The 17,218-nt window shown below is 35.1% G+C and overlaps 1 protein-coding gene across 1 annotated transcript; it reads left to right on the forward strand.

Moving 5' to 3' along the window:
• The first annotated feature begins 15,110 nt into the window (after positions 1 to 15,110).
• Positions 15,111 to 16,642, forward strand: LOC7463056 (zinc-finger homeodomain protein 9). The gene has a single exon (XM_002305345.4). It carries the CDS (start codon positions 15,372 to 15,374, stop codon positions 16,377 to 16,379), a length of 1,008 nt encoding a protein of 335 aa, XP_002305381.4. The 5' UTR covers positions 15,111 to 15,371; the 3' UTR covers positions 16,380 to 16,642.
• The last annotated feature ends 576 nt before the right edge of the window (positions 16,643 to 17,218 follow it).

Below are 17,218 nucleotides of genomic sequence, written 5' to 3' on the forward strand. Positions count from 1 at the left end.
ATTCTTGTATTATAAGTATAGATCCTGGTGCATATAAAAAAGGGAGGGAGATCAAAGGAGAAAACGAGAGAGAATGGGAGAACAAGAGAGAGAGAGAGATAGAAAGAGAGAGAACAAAAAAAAAACACAGAGATGAGAGAAGAAGAAATAGAGGAGAGGAAACAAAACTGGAGGCAAATGAAAATTTCAATGATAAAAAAAGAAGAAAAAGTCGTGAGAAAGCCAAAAAGGCAAAGAACCCAAGAAACTCATAAGCTAGGGGGCATGCCCAATTCACAAGAAAAAGTGATAACCAAAACAAAGTGAGTATGCCCTGGCCAAAACAATGAAAAAGGGCAAATCAAAGAAGAACGACAAAAGAAAAGATGAAAGACATAAAAAGTCGAACTGCTGATAGTGATCCTTAATCTTTGAAATCTTGAAACACTCTTTGAGCCTTATGAATCATTTTCTTTCATAGCAAAAAACCACAGCCTACGTTACATGCCTGTAGAAGTCTTTTCTAATCAAGCAAGTAACCTGAAACAATAAACGATGCTCTTAAAATGCAAAGAGTACTTTTTCATAAGAGTCATGACATTGAGAACAAGCAACTTATTATTATTCATGCTGATAAAATGAGTGTTATAAAAGAGATAATTTTTTTCTCAAACAAAACCTCGAGCTTTTTCTCGAGTCCTGTGCTTTGAAACCCACAAAAGCAGAAAGTCACCTCATGATGTACCTTCATTAATAGTAATATTGCCAACACAAGAGCAAATCATCTCTTTTCCAAGAAAAAATAATCAGGAAGTTGCAAGATTTCAAAAACAAATTGTTTTAAACTCACATCAAAACAATTTTTGTTTTCAAGATGCAAGATCAAGATTTCAAGATTCATTCAAGATAAGTATCCCCACACCAAAACCGAAAAGAAGAGAATGGAAAGAATGGTTACTTGAAACCATTATTTGTTTGAGTCGCTGATAAAGCACACTTAGGGGCAATGACTAGTACAAGGGGACAATATTGTGTTTTGAAGGAAAATCGATCCCTTCTAGATAACCGTAAAAAAAAAGGAACATGCCCTACAACGAGATAAGGGGGCATTTTGGTTTACAAAGGGTAGCTTAATCCGTTCAACAAGTGACACTGAGTGTTTTTAGTAGTGAAACAGGGGAGTAATGAATGATCCTTTCAAATTATTCAACAAGATAGAAAATCTTCAGCAAGTAAATAGGTCACGATGGGCACCATCAAGGTTGAGTTTTGGAATAATTTTGGAAAAAGATTTACATGGGCCAACTCGTGTGGGCTAGAAGCCAAATGATGAAGATGACCCAAATTAGAAATAGTAAGTCCTCACCAATCAAGCAACAAGAAGATTGAGAAGAAATGAGGGCCTATATTTCAAATCAGGTAAAGATGCATGCATATCATCTAACCCTGAAGCTTTGAACAATGTGTTTTATAGAAATTTATAAGAGAAATCCTTAATGAGATCCATAAAAAAGAAGGCCATCTCGAAATGGCTAGGAATTGAAAATGCTCTTCAAAATTTTTTACTTTTAATTTTTTTTTACTTGGACAGGCCGCCCATGAGAATTAGGCCACCCGAAAAATCTTTATATTTTTTAATTGGGAAAGTCACCCATTACAATGACATCAATGTTGAAAAAAAAAACCATTAAGTTTTTTTTTACTTGGGCGGCCCACCCATGAGAATTAGGCCACCTAAAAAATCTTTGTATTTTTTAATTTGAAAAGTCACCCATCACAATGAGACTAATGTTGAAAAAAAAATCTCATGTTTTTTTATACCTAGGTAGGCCGCCCATGAGAATTAGGCCACTCGAAAAATCTTTGTATTTTTCAATTGGAAAAGTTACCCATCACAATGAGACCAATGTTGAAAAAAAAACCCTCGAGTTTTTTTTACCTAAGCAGGCCGCCCATGAGAATTAGGCCACCCGAAAAATCTTTTTATTTTTCAATTGGAAAAGTCACCCATCACAATGAGAACCTTCGATTTTTGACCTGGGTAGGTCGCTCATGAAAATTAGACCACCCGAAAAATCTTCATATTTTTCAATTGGAAAAGTCACTCATCACAATGAGACTTTTCAAGTTTTTCACCTAGGTAGACCATCCATGAGAATTAGACCATCTGAAAAATCTTATTTTTCAATTGGAAAAATCACCCATCACAATGAAATTCTTCGTATTTTTCACCATTGGGCAGGTTGCCTGAAACAATTAGACCACTTGCGAAATTCTTCATATTTTTCACCATCGGGCAGGTCGCTTGTAATAATTAGACTAGACCATTTGCGAAATTCTTTGTATTTTTCACTATCGAGCAGGTCGCTTGGAACAATTAGATCACTTTTGTTTGTATTTTTCACCATCGGGTAGGTTCCCTGGAACAATTAAACCACTTTCAAAAAATCTTTGTATTTTTCACCATTAAGCAGGTGGCTTGGAACAATTAGACCACCTTCGAAAGATCTTCATATTCTTCACCATCGAGCAGGTTGCCTGAAACAATTGGACCACTTGTGAAAATTTTCGCATGCTTTTTACCATCGGTAATGTTGCTTGGAACAATTAGACCACTTTAAAAAATCCTTCGTATTTTTCACCATCAAGGAGGTCACTTGGAACAACTAGACCACTTTAAAAAAATCTCTGTATTTTTCACCATTAGGCAAGTCGCTTAGAACAATTAGACCACTTACAAAAAATCTTCGCAATTTTTCTCCATCGGGCAAGTCACTGGAATAACTTGACCATTTAACAAAAAACATTCAAAAGAAAAGAAGAGGAATGACTTTAACATTTATTTTTCTTTACAAACTTACTACACAAAGCCAAAAGAAAATGAATTTTCCGATGCCTTTGCACCGTAAGTATTGTAAAGAGGGGGCAACTGTTATAACTCATTTTTGGCCTATTTGCTTGTAATTTAATTTTACAGGGATTAAAATTTAAAATTAAAAGATCATGGATTTATTTCGATAAAAAGTGTGATTTGTCAACTTATGAGAAAACTAGGGACTATAATGTGTGTTTGTCATTCTCTTCTTATCATCAAGACAATGATAGTTATCCTTTTTTCAAATTTGATTCTTAATCAAATTCAAATTTTTTAAAAAGAATGAGTTTGTTTGGGACTTTGTTTTCCATGTCCTATAGAACTCTTGTATTATAAATACATATCCTAGTGCATAGAAAAAAGAAGGGGAGATTGAAGGAGAAAACAAGAGAGAATGGGAGAGCAAATGAGAGAGAGAGAGAGAACAAAACAAAACATAGAGATGAGAGAAGAAGAAACAGAGGGGAGGAAACCGAAAGAAGGAGGACAAATCCCACTTTTTTTAAAATCCTAGCAACGAGCACTAGCACCAACCTTGGCCCAAGACGCTAGAAACAGCACTCCAACAGCAGGTAAGCTTTCTTTTCATTTTTTTCCCTCCCCTGCATTTTAATTACATGGTTACTGTAGCAGGCATACATGTAGGATCCATGCACGCTTGCAGGTAAATCAGTTGGGTTATTAATTGAACCAATTACCGGTTGGGTTGTTGGGCCTAGCCTAGCCCGTATGGCTGGGCTAGATCCAGCTCTAAAAAAATAAAAAAAATAAAAAAATAGTTTCCCTTTTCTTTTAATCTAAATTTTACAGATTTATTCACTGGTGCTAGAGTCAGGAATACTATACCTTTTGGGCTACGTAATATTTACTAATGCCAAAATTGGAAATATTTGTAGTCGAGTATTCACTGATGCTAGAGTCAGAAATATCCTAGGCAGACCATGAAAAGCACAATATAACAAACTCTTAGCAATTTAAGACAAAACCAACAATGCAGCCTGTCTCAAGTAGGACACCTAATGGGTGATAGTATCTTCCCTTTCGTGTAACCAGTTCTGTACCATAGAATCTTTGTTGACCAGTTAGGGTTTCTAGTGACCATAATACTAGGTGACGACTCCTTAAACTAGACATTTTCTCCTAAAGAATAAGATGTCAGATATGTGTTCTTTTTCCTCTGAAAATTTTTAATGGGTCGCTGCGATGTCTGGGTGTGACATGATTAATAAACCAATCATTACAAACCATGTCATCAACTCAATATCGTAACCATATTCTAGAACAAGAGGCCTCGTTATCTTATTATCATCATTTGATATTTCAACTAAACCCATGACACCCTTATCCTCATTATCACTAAGTTTGAAGGAGTCATAGTTTTAATCCTATTTTCATCATAAATTCCCACAACCATATATTCCAATGTCCTAGACATACCAGCACCAGCAAAATGTGATGATTTTCTAACTGGCCGAACATATATGGGTATTGATACAATAGTATCTCCATGATTTATATTATATAAGCTTCTATGTTTAGGTTGACTACTCACATACAACTTCATCATGTCCGATTCATTTCGGACAAACGATTCCATCATATTCCTAAAATCCAAATCACATGCAATCGATATAGCAAAATATTGATGTTTCCCTAACAAGACACTTTTAATTAATATCTATTTCAACATCATTATAATTCAAAACAAGTCTTCCACATATAACTTGTTTGGTATCTTCAAATGACATGCCTTAAGTAGCATTTTAGTACACATTATACTTACATCAATGTAAGTGATACTATTATTCACACCAAGAACAATAGTACCACCATAATGACATAATATAAAGATGTTGGAAGACATATTCTGTAAAATAAGAATATCCATTTCATAAAAAATAATTTATCTCACAATTCAACGCAAACCCTAATTGTTATTACTTTGACATTTATAATATCAATGAAAACATATCTAATTGCATCAATTAAAATCTAAATTATCTCAATTATAACAAAATCTCCAATTACAACAATTTTTACCAAAATTCAACATAAATTCTAGTTGCTATGATTTCGACCATAGCTTTAATAATAACATCAATTGATTGAAAAACTATCTATTTGCATCAATTAAAACAAAATTTATCTCAATTCAAACAATATCCTCAAATGTGACATGTAACCCTAAAATTCAATTTAAACCCCATTTCTTTAATTCAAACCTAATTGATTTCATAAATAACATTAATTGAATAACAACACATATAATTTGATTCACTCAAACTCAAAATTATCTCAACATCAACAAATATATAATTATAAAAAACAACAAAAATAATTATAAATCAAAACTCAAAATTTCTCTATTCAACAATAAAACCCATAAAACTAAAAGACAATGCAACCGTTTTACCTTGTTTTGTTTTATGGCTAGGTGGTGGTTCTACCGGTTGTCATGGTAGGGAGGCTGTAAATTCAACAATGAAAGACTCATGGAGGATTGAAGGTTGTTTTCGATAATTAGAAGCTGTTTTGGTGTTTTTTTTTTTTGTTTTTAGGTTTTTTATTTATTTTGAACGAGAGGCGGCCATAAAGAACTGATAGGCGTTTAAAAACCCATTATAACCACGATTTTGAATCGTAATTGTATTATGTAGCTGTGATTTGGAATTGTGGTTGTATACAGAACCACAATTCTAAATCGTGGTTTTGTTTAAAACCATGATTTGAAATAACGGTTGTGTTAAATTATGTCATTTCCCTAATACTTTTTCAACCTGTGTCATTCTCCTAAAATTTTATGCTAACAGTGTCATTTTTTAAGAACAAATCTAAAATCATCATGCTTTATAACATGTTTCATTATTATTTGTTTTACATAGTGTTATTAAAAATGTATACCCTTGTTGGAACTTGGCAATCCATCAATTTAGAACTTGATTTGGATAAGATTTTATATCGAATTGAGATGAAATTCAATCCCAATAAGATTTACTTTGATTTTTTTAATTTTTTCTAAAATAAAATCGTTTTAATTTAAAAACATCTTGAAATAATGCTTTTTAAAATTGACACAAATTAACTCAAATAAACTCATTTAACTCATAACCCGAGCCTTTAACCTAACAATAGATCGAGCTAGATTTTGTAACTATTGTATTATATTGAGGGTATCTTCTAATAGTTTTTTTTTTTCACAAAGAATATAAATTTTGGAAGAAAGATAAACTATATGATACTAGAATAGATAGTTCATAAAGATTCTATTTATTATAATTCAATTAAAAATTTTATAATTAGTAAAATGTATTTGATACTAATATATTTTTTTTATTTTAAAATATCTTAAATTCAAATTTTATATAAAACTTTAGTTATTGTTTAAAGGTAACATAATTATTTAATTATCAAATCAACCCTTCATTTTACACAATTTTTGTTATGATTATTAGGGGTGCTCACAGTCCAGTCTGGTATAATTTGGTCTGAAAAAACCAACTGAACCAAGATATACTAGTTTTAAAAAATATAAATCAGACCGAACTAAAAACTGGTTCAAACAGAGCCGGTTTGATCAAGGCCAATTTTTTGGGTATGAAACCGGGAAACCTAATCCCAACAGTCATAAATAATTCATCTAGAAAGATTTGAGCATAACAACATATGAAGATAATTACTCTTGTTACTCTTGGTGTAGTAAAGTATAACATTGTATAGATTTCATTGAAGCCTGTTAATACTGCTTTATTGGTTCATAAATCATAAAAATTTGTGTTAAAAGGGAGTTAAAAACATTATATTAATTACACTCAACATAAAAATTATTTTTCTAACATTATTGATTTTCATAATTCATTACACAAACCATTAATTGTCTTAGAGGTCAATAAAACATATATATTGTACCCTACAAAATTTTAAAGAATCAATAGACTCAATTATCCCTAGTTTGTATACTATCGCCACCAATTAAAAGATCAAATTAAATATTACCTTCGAGAGAAGTCTTCAAACAAGATGAGAGAATAAGAGAGAGAAGTCAAGGGGAGATGAAGAGGTGGGATTTGTTCGGCTAGATAGTATGGTGATTATAACATAATTTGGGGAAGAAGAAGAAGAATAAAGGTCTGGAAGAAACTGTTTGTGCACACTTTATTCAATAGAATAAGTGAGCTTAAATAGGCTACAAGGCCACAACATTACAATATCTCCCATGATAATAGGAACTCAACTAGTGGAACTGAATAATAGGAAAGCTTTCAACAACTTCCCTGATTACAACTAATTATTCATTGACTATTTCAATTACAATTAAATAAAACAAAAGGAAATATCTAAGCTCTGCTCTTCACCTCATGTGCTTCACCTTTGCTCTTCAACGTGTGTAACTTCCAATCATGATAGGCCATTGAAGAATCATATCAATCTATCCCCCTGAGAAGGACCTTATCCTCAAGGAAGAACTTTGGATAAGTTTTGGAGAAACGCCACAAGTTTTCCCATATAGCATCTTCTAAGGAAGCTCCTTTCCATTGAACCAGAATTTCCATTTTCGAATGATATTTTTCCTTCTGAATAACATGACGGTCCAAAATGAACTTAGGTTCTGGTAGTAAGGATGCATCTACTGAGACAAAAGGAAAGGTTATTGTAATGGGATCAGAGATCGGTCCCTACTTTTTCTTGAGCAAATTGACGTGAAAAACATCATGTATTTGGGCTAGTTTGTATTCCACCATTCCTATTCGAGAATGAACTATGAAAGTTCTAAAAAATCTAGGTGAAAATTTCAACGATATTAGAAAAGCCACTGATTTTTGGCGGTAAGGTTGCAGCCATAAGAATACATAGTTGCCTACCTTAAAAATGACCTTGTGATGATGCAGGTCTGCCTTTGCCTCCATGCAAACTTGTGCTTCTAACAAATTCTGTTGTAGTTCACAAAGAATGACCTCCACTACTTGAACTTTTGTTCTGCCAGGAACGACTTTAAAAGGAGACAATTTATTGGATGAATGGATGTCAATATTGTATCCATATTCTACCCACGAGATCCATTCCATCCATCTTTTGGGTTGGGCAAAAGTGAAACAATGTAAATATTGCTTAAGGGTGTGATTCACCACCTCACTTTGGTCGTCAGATTATGGGTGATAAATGGAACTGAAACATAATGATGACCCCTGTAGTTTGAACAAAGATTTCCAAAAAGTACTAAGGAATATTTTGTCGCGATCGCTGACAATGGAAAGAGGCACACCATGCAAACGCACAACATTCTTGACAAAATTGTTAGCTACTAATGTTGTTATGTAAGAGTGCTTTAATGGCATAAAATACGCATACTTTGAAAGACGATCAACAATAACCATAATCACATTGTGTCCTTGTGATGTTGGTAATCCTTCAACAAAATCCATGGAGATTTCTATCCATATTCACTATGGAATCGGAAGGGGCTGAAGTAGTCCGGAAGGATGAAGGGTCTCATTCTTACTACGTTGACACACATCACAATTCTGAAGGAATTGCTTAACAGAGGTGCGGATGCCAGGCCAAAGAAAGCTAGCAGAAATTCGGCTGAGTGTCTTTAAGTAACTGAACTGTCCACCCGCTGGAGAAGAATGGGCATCAACCAAAATAGCTGGTAACATCGATGAAGTGGGGCTCAAGTGGATTTATCCATTTTGCATCCACACACCATCCCTTTGAACACAATTTAAGGACTGATTATTTGACAAAGAAGCATAGTAAGGATGGTATAGTACCTCATGTTGAAGGGTTATCCACCAGTCAGCAACCGGAATTGACATGGCCTGAAATTGGAAAGCAGTAATGCGAGAGAGAGCATCCACACCTTGATTCTCCTTGCCTTTCCTGTATTGAATAGAGTAATCGAATCGTATAATTTTTGGTAGCCATCTTCCTTGGGAAGATATGGTAATTCTTTGCTCTAGGAGATATTTTAGACTTTGATGGTCTGTTTTGATGACAAATGGCTTCCCTAAGAGATATGGTCGCCATTTTCGAATAGCCTTCAACACAACCAACATTTCTTTGTTGTAGGTTAATAGTAATGTGGCCTTCCCTTTCAAGGCTTCATTGAAATAAGCTATTGATTGGTTTTGCTGAGATAATATAGCACCTAAACCATCTCCACATGCATCACATTCCACCATGAATTGTTGTGTAAAGTTTGGTAGCCGCAATATCGGAGGTGATGTAAGAGTATACTTCGATTGATTAAAGGCCAAGAGAGATTCTTCGGTCCAGTGAAATCTTCTTTGGTTAGAAACCTTGTTAAAGGAGTTGCAATCATACCAAAGCCCTTAACAAATTTGCGGTAGTAACCAGCCAGTACAAGGAAACCATGAACTCTTTTAGGTGAGGTCGACGTAGGCCAAGTTTGGACTGATTGTATTTTAGTTGGATCTACTACCATGCCATCAAAAGAAATCAGGTGTCCTAAATACCCTACTGTCATCACTCCAAACTGACACTTAAAGGACTTGACATATAGGTGCTCAGAAAGAATTTGAAGAACTTGTTTTTGGTGTTGCAGATGATCCATCCAAGACCTGCTATACACCAGAATATCATAAAAATAAAAAGAGAATAAACCTCACAAATATGGTTGAAAAATGTCATTCATGAGACTTTGAAAGGAGGCCAGGGCATTCGTCAAACCGAAAGGCATTACTAGAAATTCATAGTGCCCATTATGAGCTTAGAAGGTGGTTTTGTGAATTTCTTCTTGCTGCATGCAGATCTGGCGGTACCCAGAACACAGGTCCAACTTTGAAAAAAATTTCACATCATGTAACTCATCAAGCATCTCGTCGATGAACGATATTGGAAATTTATCCTTTAGCGTGATCTCATTGAGTGCCCTGTAGTCTACGCAAAAACGCCAAGACCCATTTGACTTTTTTATTAGCAAAACTAGTGAATGATTCCAGTTTTGAGGAATTCTTTAACCAGATTTTTTATCTTAGTTTTCTGGTAGTGAGGATACCTGTAAGGTCTTATGTTAACTGGTGATTGGTTTGGTAGCAATGGAATCCGATGGTCGTGGCTGCACGTAGGTGGCAACGCAGCGGGTTCCTCAAACACATGTGCAAATTCTAATAGTATTTTACTAAGGTCTGGTGGCATTTTGTTTTCTTATATTGCTTCATCTGTAATCTTAAGAACAAAGAACCCCATACCTAATAAGTGCAACAATGTTTTTTTCACTCATAAGAGCAAGCTCAGAACTTCTCATTCCTCACAATATATGAGTCCGTCCAGATTGTCTGAAGGTCATACTAAGTTCCTCGTAATCCGTTTGAATTGGACCTAATGTCTTCAACCATTGCACTCCCAAAACAGCTTGGCAGGCAACCATAGGGAGTATATAGAAATCAACTCGTACTATGAATCCTTGAATTGAGAGGAAGAGTCCTATACAACGTCCAATGTACTCAATAATTTCTTTGTTTCTGATTCTTACCTGAATTGTGTTGCCATGGACCACTTGTAATCCAAACTTCGTAACTACGGACTGTTAAATGAAATTGTGGGTGCTGCCCCTATAAATAAGCATTATCACTTCTCTGTTTCTTACCTTCCTAATAACCCAAAAGGTTTGGGGATGTGCGGTTCCCATCAAGTTATGGAACGATATTTCAAGAATGGCTTCTTCTAATGGCTCTATGTCCATATCCACATCAGTTGTCTCCTTTTCTGTTTGTACATCAACCATCATAAACATTTGTGGTCGCGTACAACAGTGTCCCGACATGTACTTATTATCACAATAGAAACATAATCCCTTTTCATGTTTCTCCCTTACCTCGTGTCCTGTGAGTCGCCAAACATCTCCGTTGAGAATTTTAGATGCCTGAGGTGGTTGCTGAAAGGGGGAAGGTCCAAGTAGTCCCACCGTGGTACTCTGCTGAGGTCAAGATTGATAGGAGGGAGCTGCTGGTCAAATTTGGTTACCAGGTTTTCACTGAAATTGGTTTCGTTCTTCAATATGGTGAGCTACACTAATCGTTTCAGATAGCGTTTTTGGTTGCTTAACATGTACATCTAATCGAATTTCATCCTTCAACCCTGCAATGAAACAACTAACCAAAAAATTTTTCTGGTAGATCTTCTACTGACACGATCAAAAGATTAATGTCTTATCCCAAGTGCAGGAGTGTCGAATTAATAAATAACCCGGCAAGACCGGGATCGAACCACAGAGAGGTGAACTATATAAAATTATAAACAAAAAATGAAAAGGAGTTGAAGAGAACTTTTGAGATGTGATATTGATGTGGGTATTAATCAAAGATAAAAGCAATTGTCAAGGTTAGAGGATCCACTAATAGTATTAGAAATAAGTATAGTATAAACTCTTTTTATTAATCAACTGGAAACCACACACAAAAGAGATTCCAATCAGATGATTTATTCTTAATAGTTCATTATAAATTCTTAACATGATCATATTAATTATCTTATTTTAGTAACACCATACTTTTAAATATTGTTAGGAATTCATGATGTTAACAACAAATCAAGTTCCTTTCATAGCACAAGTGTCGGTTATACCATACAGTAGGCTATGAAAGTGTTAAGTATTTGTTGTATCAAGGGTTGTACAACACAAATCTAGATTAATCATTTAACAAGCAAGGTATTAAGAATTAGTAAGATAAAAAGATAAGACATGTTAATATCAAACTTTTTTAGATATAAACATTGAAGTCCATGTTGAGTTTATATTATACCTATTCTAACACCATTAGTGAAACCTTTTCACCTTGACATAATAAACTTAGCTAAATATTGTGAAAGAAGAGAAACATAAATAAACTAGATAAGAACATAGTTATGATAAAAAGCATAAACAAGAGATTAATGAAAGCAAAACTTAAACATTACAAAAATACAAATAAAAAAAGTAAGAATATGATCTTGATCTGAAAATCAATATGTCTAAATGTATGGTAAATATCTCCTTTTATAGGCTAAAATTCAGAACTATTGATTTGATGACTAATTATTGAGTGGGTGACCACCTCTGACTTGGTGACAACCATTATCTTCTTGTATAAACAAAACATCATTGCTAATGTCAGAATTTGAACATATAGTTTTATGAAAGTTTTGGGAATTTGTCTAAGCTTTCCAACAAAACAAGAATGAGCTCATTTGGACTTCTAGAACTCGAGATATGGGCTGAAAACTGAACAGTGTCTGGGCTGCAGGACAAATTCTGACTTCTCTTTTGTTTCTACAATTTGAACTTGAAAACGGCTGTTTTGAATCTTGGAATCTCATGAAAGTTTTAGACCTATATCTTAGTTTTCCATCCATATAAACCAGACCTAAATCCATGTTCTACAGCTTCAGTTATGATCCAATAACCGAATGATATTCCAGTTTAAATTGAACCAACATCTCTTCTTTAATCTTAGCCCTCTCTTTGTCTTTTCACTTTTAATAGTTAAACACATCAATCAATCCTTTAAATTGTGAGATATGCCTGCATTTAAAATGAGCATTTACCATAAATTAAAGATATCTTATGTTATCAAACTTGTTATTATAAAACATGTTTAAGTTAGGGAATTTAATGATACTTTAACTGCAATATGATAATATAAAACCTTGATAAAAATGCACTTTTAAGTACTAATCATCTACCTTGTGGGATAATTTTTTGGATGCCTCTTGGTAAGCATTAATTGTTGTCGTTTGTCTAAGACAAGACAATGCTTCTGATGGATCATCATAATCTATTGGTCCAATACAATGGAGGAGTGCTTTGCTGAACTTGTCTCAATTCAATGGACCCCTATTTTTTGTATAACAACAATACCATTGATGCGCAACGTTTCTAAATGAAACAATGCCAACTGTACCTGTTGTAAAGAGTCAATATTCTTAAATTTAAAATATTGCTCAGCATTGAAAATCCAACCTGTGGGATCCTTGCCTTTGCCTGCAAATGTCAGAAAATTCAACTTGAGGTGAGTGTGATTCCGGTCTGGGATGGAGGTGGTTGATGCGGAAGGCTTGTGGTGGGAAGTTTCTCTTGCTGTGAATGTATTAACTTCTGTGTCAGGTGTGCGATTAGATTGGGCAATTCGTATTGCCTCAGTCATGACTCCTTGTAGGGCATTACTGACCTGACTAAAATTGTGGTTTAATTCCTCAAAGTTGGTATCGTGACGGGCAAGGGCTTCATTGACCTCATTATGAAACTCCGTGTTGGTTTTACTATGTGTATCTATGAACTAAACCGACTCTGATACCACTGATAAGAATCTTATCTAGGGAAGAATAAGAAGAAGAAGAACAAAGGTTCGAAAGAGAGTGTTTGTATTTTTCTGCGCACTTTATTCAATATAATAAGTGAGCTTAAATAGGACACAAGGCCACAATGTTACAATATCTACCATGAATCCATGATAATAGGAACTCAACTAGAGGAACTGAATACTAGGAAAGCTTTTAACAACTTACCTTATTATAGCTAATTATTCATTGGCTATTTCAATTACAATTAAATAAAACAAGAGGAAATATCTAAGCTCTGCTCTTTACCTCGTGTGCTCCACCTCTGCTCTTCAACGTGTGTAACTTCCAATCATGACAGGCCATTGAAAAATCATATCATATAGGTGGCTTTCGAGATGAAGAGATATGACAGATTTGGATGAAAGATGGGGGTTGTGAAATATAACAGAGAAAATGCAAAAGGAAAAGGAAGAACGAGAAATGGTTAGGAGGGATTATAGATATGGAAGAGCACATGTAAATATATGGTTTTTCTAGGCGGTGATGACTGTTTTGTGAAAGAAGTTGATTGATTTAGGTTAACTGGTGGTAAATGTTTAATATTTATATCCTCTTATTTTTTAGAGCTATTAGGTTCTTTTTGTAAGGTCCGGTTCGGTTTAATGGTTTTGGTTTTTGAAACCGAAACCAATTAGATTTTATGATTTTAAGAATTAGTTTAATTGGTTTTTCCTCTCGGTTTTTGGTTAATGTTTTTTGGTTTTCTTGGTTTTTTTAACACCCCTGAATATTAATTGTAATTAACGTTAGCAATTAATCTGTTATGTTTTATGCACTTCAAATCTTTAGATTGCAATGCTCTCACGCATTCAGGGTCATCTTAGTAAAAATAACAGTGTATGGAGTCTCGTTAGAACGGTAAAACCAAATTACAGTACAGTTATAAAGAGAGGATGAATTGATACGATGTCGTCCAGCTTGAGAGATGGAGTTAACTACAAACGGCGTCCATCATCCTGATATTCTGCCAGGCCGACAAAGAAACCTTTAATTTTAAGGATGTAGGAGCGTCCTGGACAACTTAAACTTAAAAGACAGTTTTGTCCATGGCCAAGCTGCGTTTTCTTTATCCTTTCTAAGGAACAATTTGGTTTTGCAGTATTTTTCACTTTTTGTTTAACTACATTTAAAAAATTGTTCGGTTAGCTATGATTTTTGTTTTTTATATTGGCTACGCATAATTACCTTTCCATCCTGTTTTAAAGAGATGGCAATAAACTTTGAGAGAATAAGAGAGAGAGAGAGAGAGTAAAGGACGGTGTTAGCATAATTGAGGATCTTTGAGCATTGTTTGCGGATAAAATGAAAAGAGGGAGGAAAAAGGAGTGAGGGGTAGTATCGTGAATTGGAAAATGGAAAGTTAGGGGTGGCAGAATAGTCATTGCAACATGTCAAAATTAAAATGGGTTACAGAATGTCTCTGGTTTTTGAGTGTTTACCACTCAGCAAATTAAGACTCTACGGGTCAACTCAGTCCCCAGCTAAACCTAGCCTTGATTGTAATTGTATGCTGCAAAGCCAATTGACTCGGAGAAATGAATCATTATTGACAACCACAAAGGCCGAGTCAAACCCAGCAGAACTAATAAAAAAATCAAAAAAAAGAGAGAGTCGTGTTTCTGTGTGAATATAATATATGGATAATAATACTTTATGGTAAATGGGGTTTCCTTTTTGTTTTACAATATTTTAAACAGGCATGGGAGGGAGGGAGCAATCTAACAGTAAAGGGAAGGTATCAATATTACTACTTTTACTATACTCTAGCTAGGGTCAATCACTGGGCATATTTATTAGACACAACATCTACCCTCAAGTGGGGTCAATAACTTAACCATAGATTAGAACTAGGGTTAAAAACACAAGTGGGTCAAGGTTAAGAAGCACAACCACAAAAACCAGATTTTTATTTATCTACAGTTATTGCTGCTCATCATCATCATCATCATCACTCATCACACAACGATATCCTTAGCTTAGCTCTCTCCTTTCTCCTCAAAATCTCCACAGCCCCTTTCTCCTGTAAACAATCCCATCATCCATTTCCCTTAACACCACCACCAACCTTTTCTCTTTTTTTCTTTTTTTTTCTCTCTTAAAAAAACCCTAACTTTATAAAACCCCTTCACATCTTCATAAACAATTTTCACTTCTTTTTTAACATTTAAATGTTTGAGCCATGGACATAACCCCAGCAACAGCAACAGCAACAGCAACAGGAACAGCAACAACCCCCACCAACAATAACACTAACACCACAATTCCAAAATCCCCAGAGGCAGACACTGGAACACCAACCCGGATCCCTCAAACAAAGCCTTTGTCTTTCACCAACGGTGTCCTCAAACGCCACCATCCACACCACCACCACCTCCACAATCATTTTGCACCACCACCAGTAGTCATAACCTACAAAGAATGCCTCAAGAACCACGCTGCTACCATAGGTGGCCATGCTCTAGATGGCTGTGGAGAATTCATGCCTTCTCCGACCGCCACACACACTGATCCAACTTCTTTAAAATGTGCCGCTTGTGGCTGCCATCGCAACTTTCACCGCCGTGAACCTGAAGATTCCCCCCCTCACACCACCGCTATAACAACCATAGAGTACCAACCTCACCACCGTCACCACCCACCACCGCCACAAGCGCATCCTCAGCATAATAGAAGCCCCAATTCAGCCTCTCCTCCTCCGATCTCCTCCTCGTACTACCCTTCAGCTCCACACATGCTACTAGCACTCTCAGGGGGTGTATCGGGTCTGAATGAGAATGTGAATATAAATGCTCCTCCACGAGCTGGTTCTTCGCCGCGAAAACGATTTAGGACGAAGTTCAGCCAGAGCCAAAAAGAGAGAATGCACCAGTTTGCAGAGAAAGTTGGATGGAAGATGCAAAAAAGAGACGAAGATTTGGTTCAAGAGTTCTGCAATGAAGTTGGGGTTGATAGAAGTGCGTTGAAAGTTTGGATGCATAACAACAAGAACAGCTTTGGTAAGAAAGAACACCTTAATGGGACCAATGATGACAATATTAGGAGCAGTAATCTTGAAAACTCTTACAGCAACAATGAGAGCAACAAAGACATTACGAACAACAACAACAACAACAACAACCATCACCACTTTGAGAATGATAGTCATGCTGCACATGTTGGGACTAATGGTTCTTCTTCATCTTCTTAATTAAAACTCGATCAAGGATTGTTGTTTTAATTAATGATGATAATAATTGTTAGCTAGATAGAGAGATCATCGGTAAGGATGGCACTAGCTGTCAGTTTCTTTCTTTAAGTCTCCTTTTCCTTTAAAAATTCCTGATTTTTGTTTTTAGTTTTGATTAATGATGGTCAATATCACTTGGAAGAGGATAGCGTGGGAGCGATTTGATCCAATTAAGGGAAAGATTATTCTCAGTTAATTTATCTAATTTTGACTCTTCATCATCATCATCTAGTACCAATTAACTTTGTTCTGTTGCTTGTGCTATATCTTGGTTAGCTTTATTTTCCTTGTTCTTGGCATATCTGGGACTTCATTTTTCTTTCAAGGGTTTCTGGGGATCATGAACTTTTGGTTAAATTCTTTTTCCTCGGTTGATCAATAATTAAAACCGTTAAGCAACCTGAAACTTTGTGCATCTTTCCTGGAAATGAAGCTTGAGGATTTCAATCCCTGAATCTAATATCTCTTCGTAATGCCTAGAGAGAGACAATGAGAGAAGAGGAGAGATTCTTCTTTATCATCTTGTGTTTGAGAGAAAGGAGCAAAAAGCGGTTACATATTATTCTAACATATCTCATTAGTACTTAAGTTCTTGTAAAAGATTTTATGAATCTTATATTTAATTAGGAACGCATTATTATTTCAATGATCAGAGTCCCATTATTTATTGGATTGTGAATGTTTATTTCCATGAATACAAAAGGTGGTGTTAACTAAGGAAACAAGCTTGGCTGTGCTCCATATATTATTGCAATACGGGAATCTTCCTTCCATCTTTTTTAGAACTAAGTATAGTATTC

Source organism: Populus trichocarpa, chromosome 4, assembly GCF_000002775.5.
Source record: "Populus trichocarpa isolate Nisqually-1 chromosome 4, P.trichocarpa_v4.1, whole genome shotgun sequence".
NCBI lineage: Eukaryota > Viridiplantae > Streptophyta > Magnoliopsida > Malpighiales > Salicaceae > Populus > Populus trichocarpa.

Bases quoted from the DNA above. Each gene is read 5' to 3' on its own strand.
- LOC7463056 (XM_002305345.4), top strand. From the start codon at position 15,372: ATGGACATAACCCCAGCAACAGCAACAGCAACAGCAACAGGAACAGCA.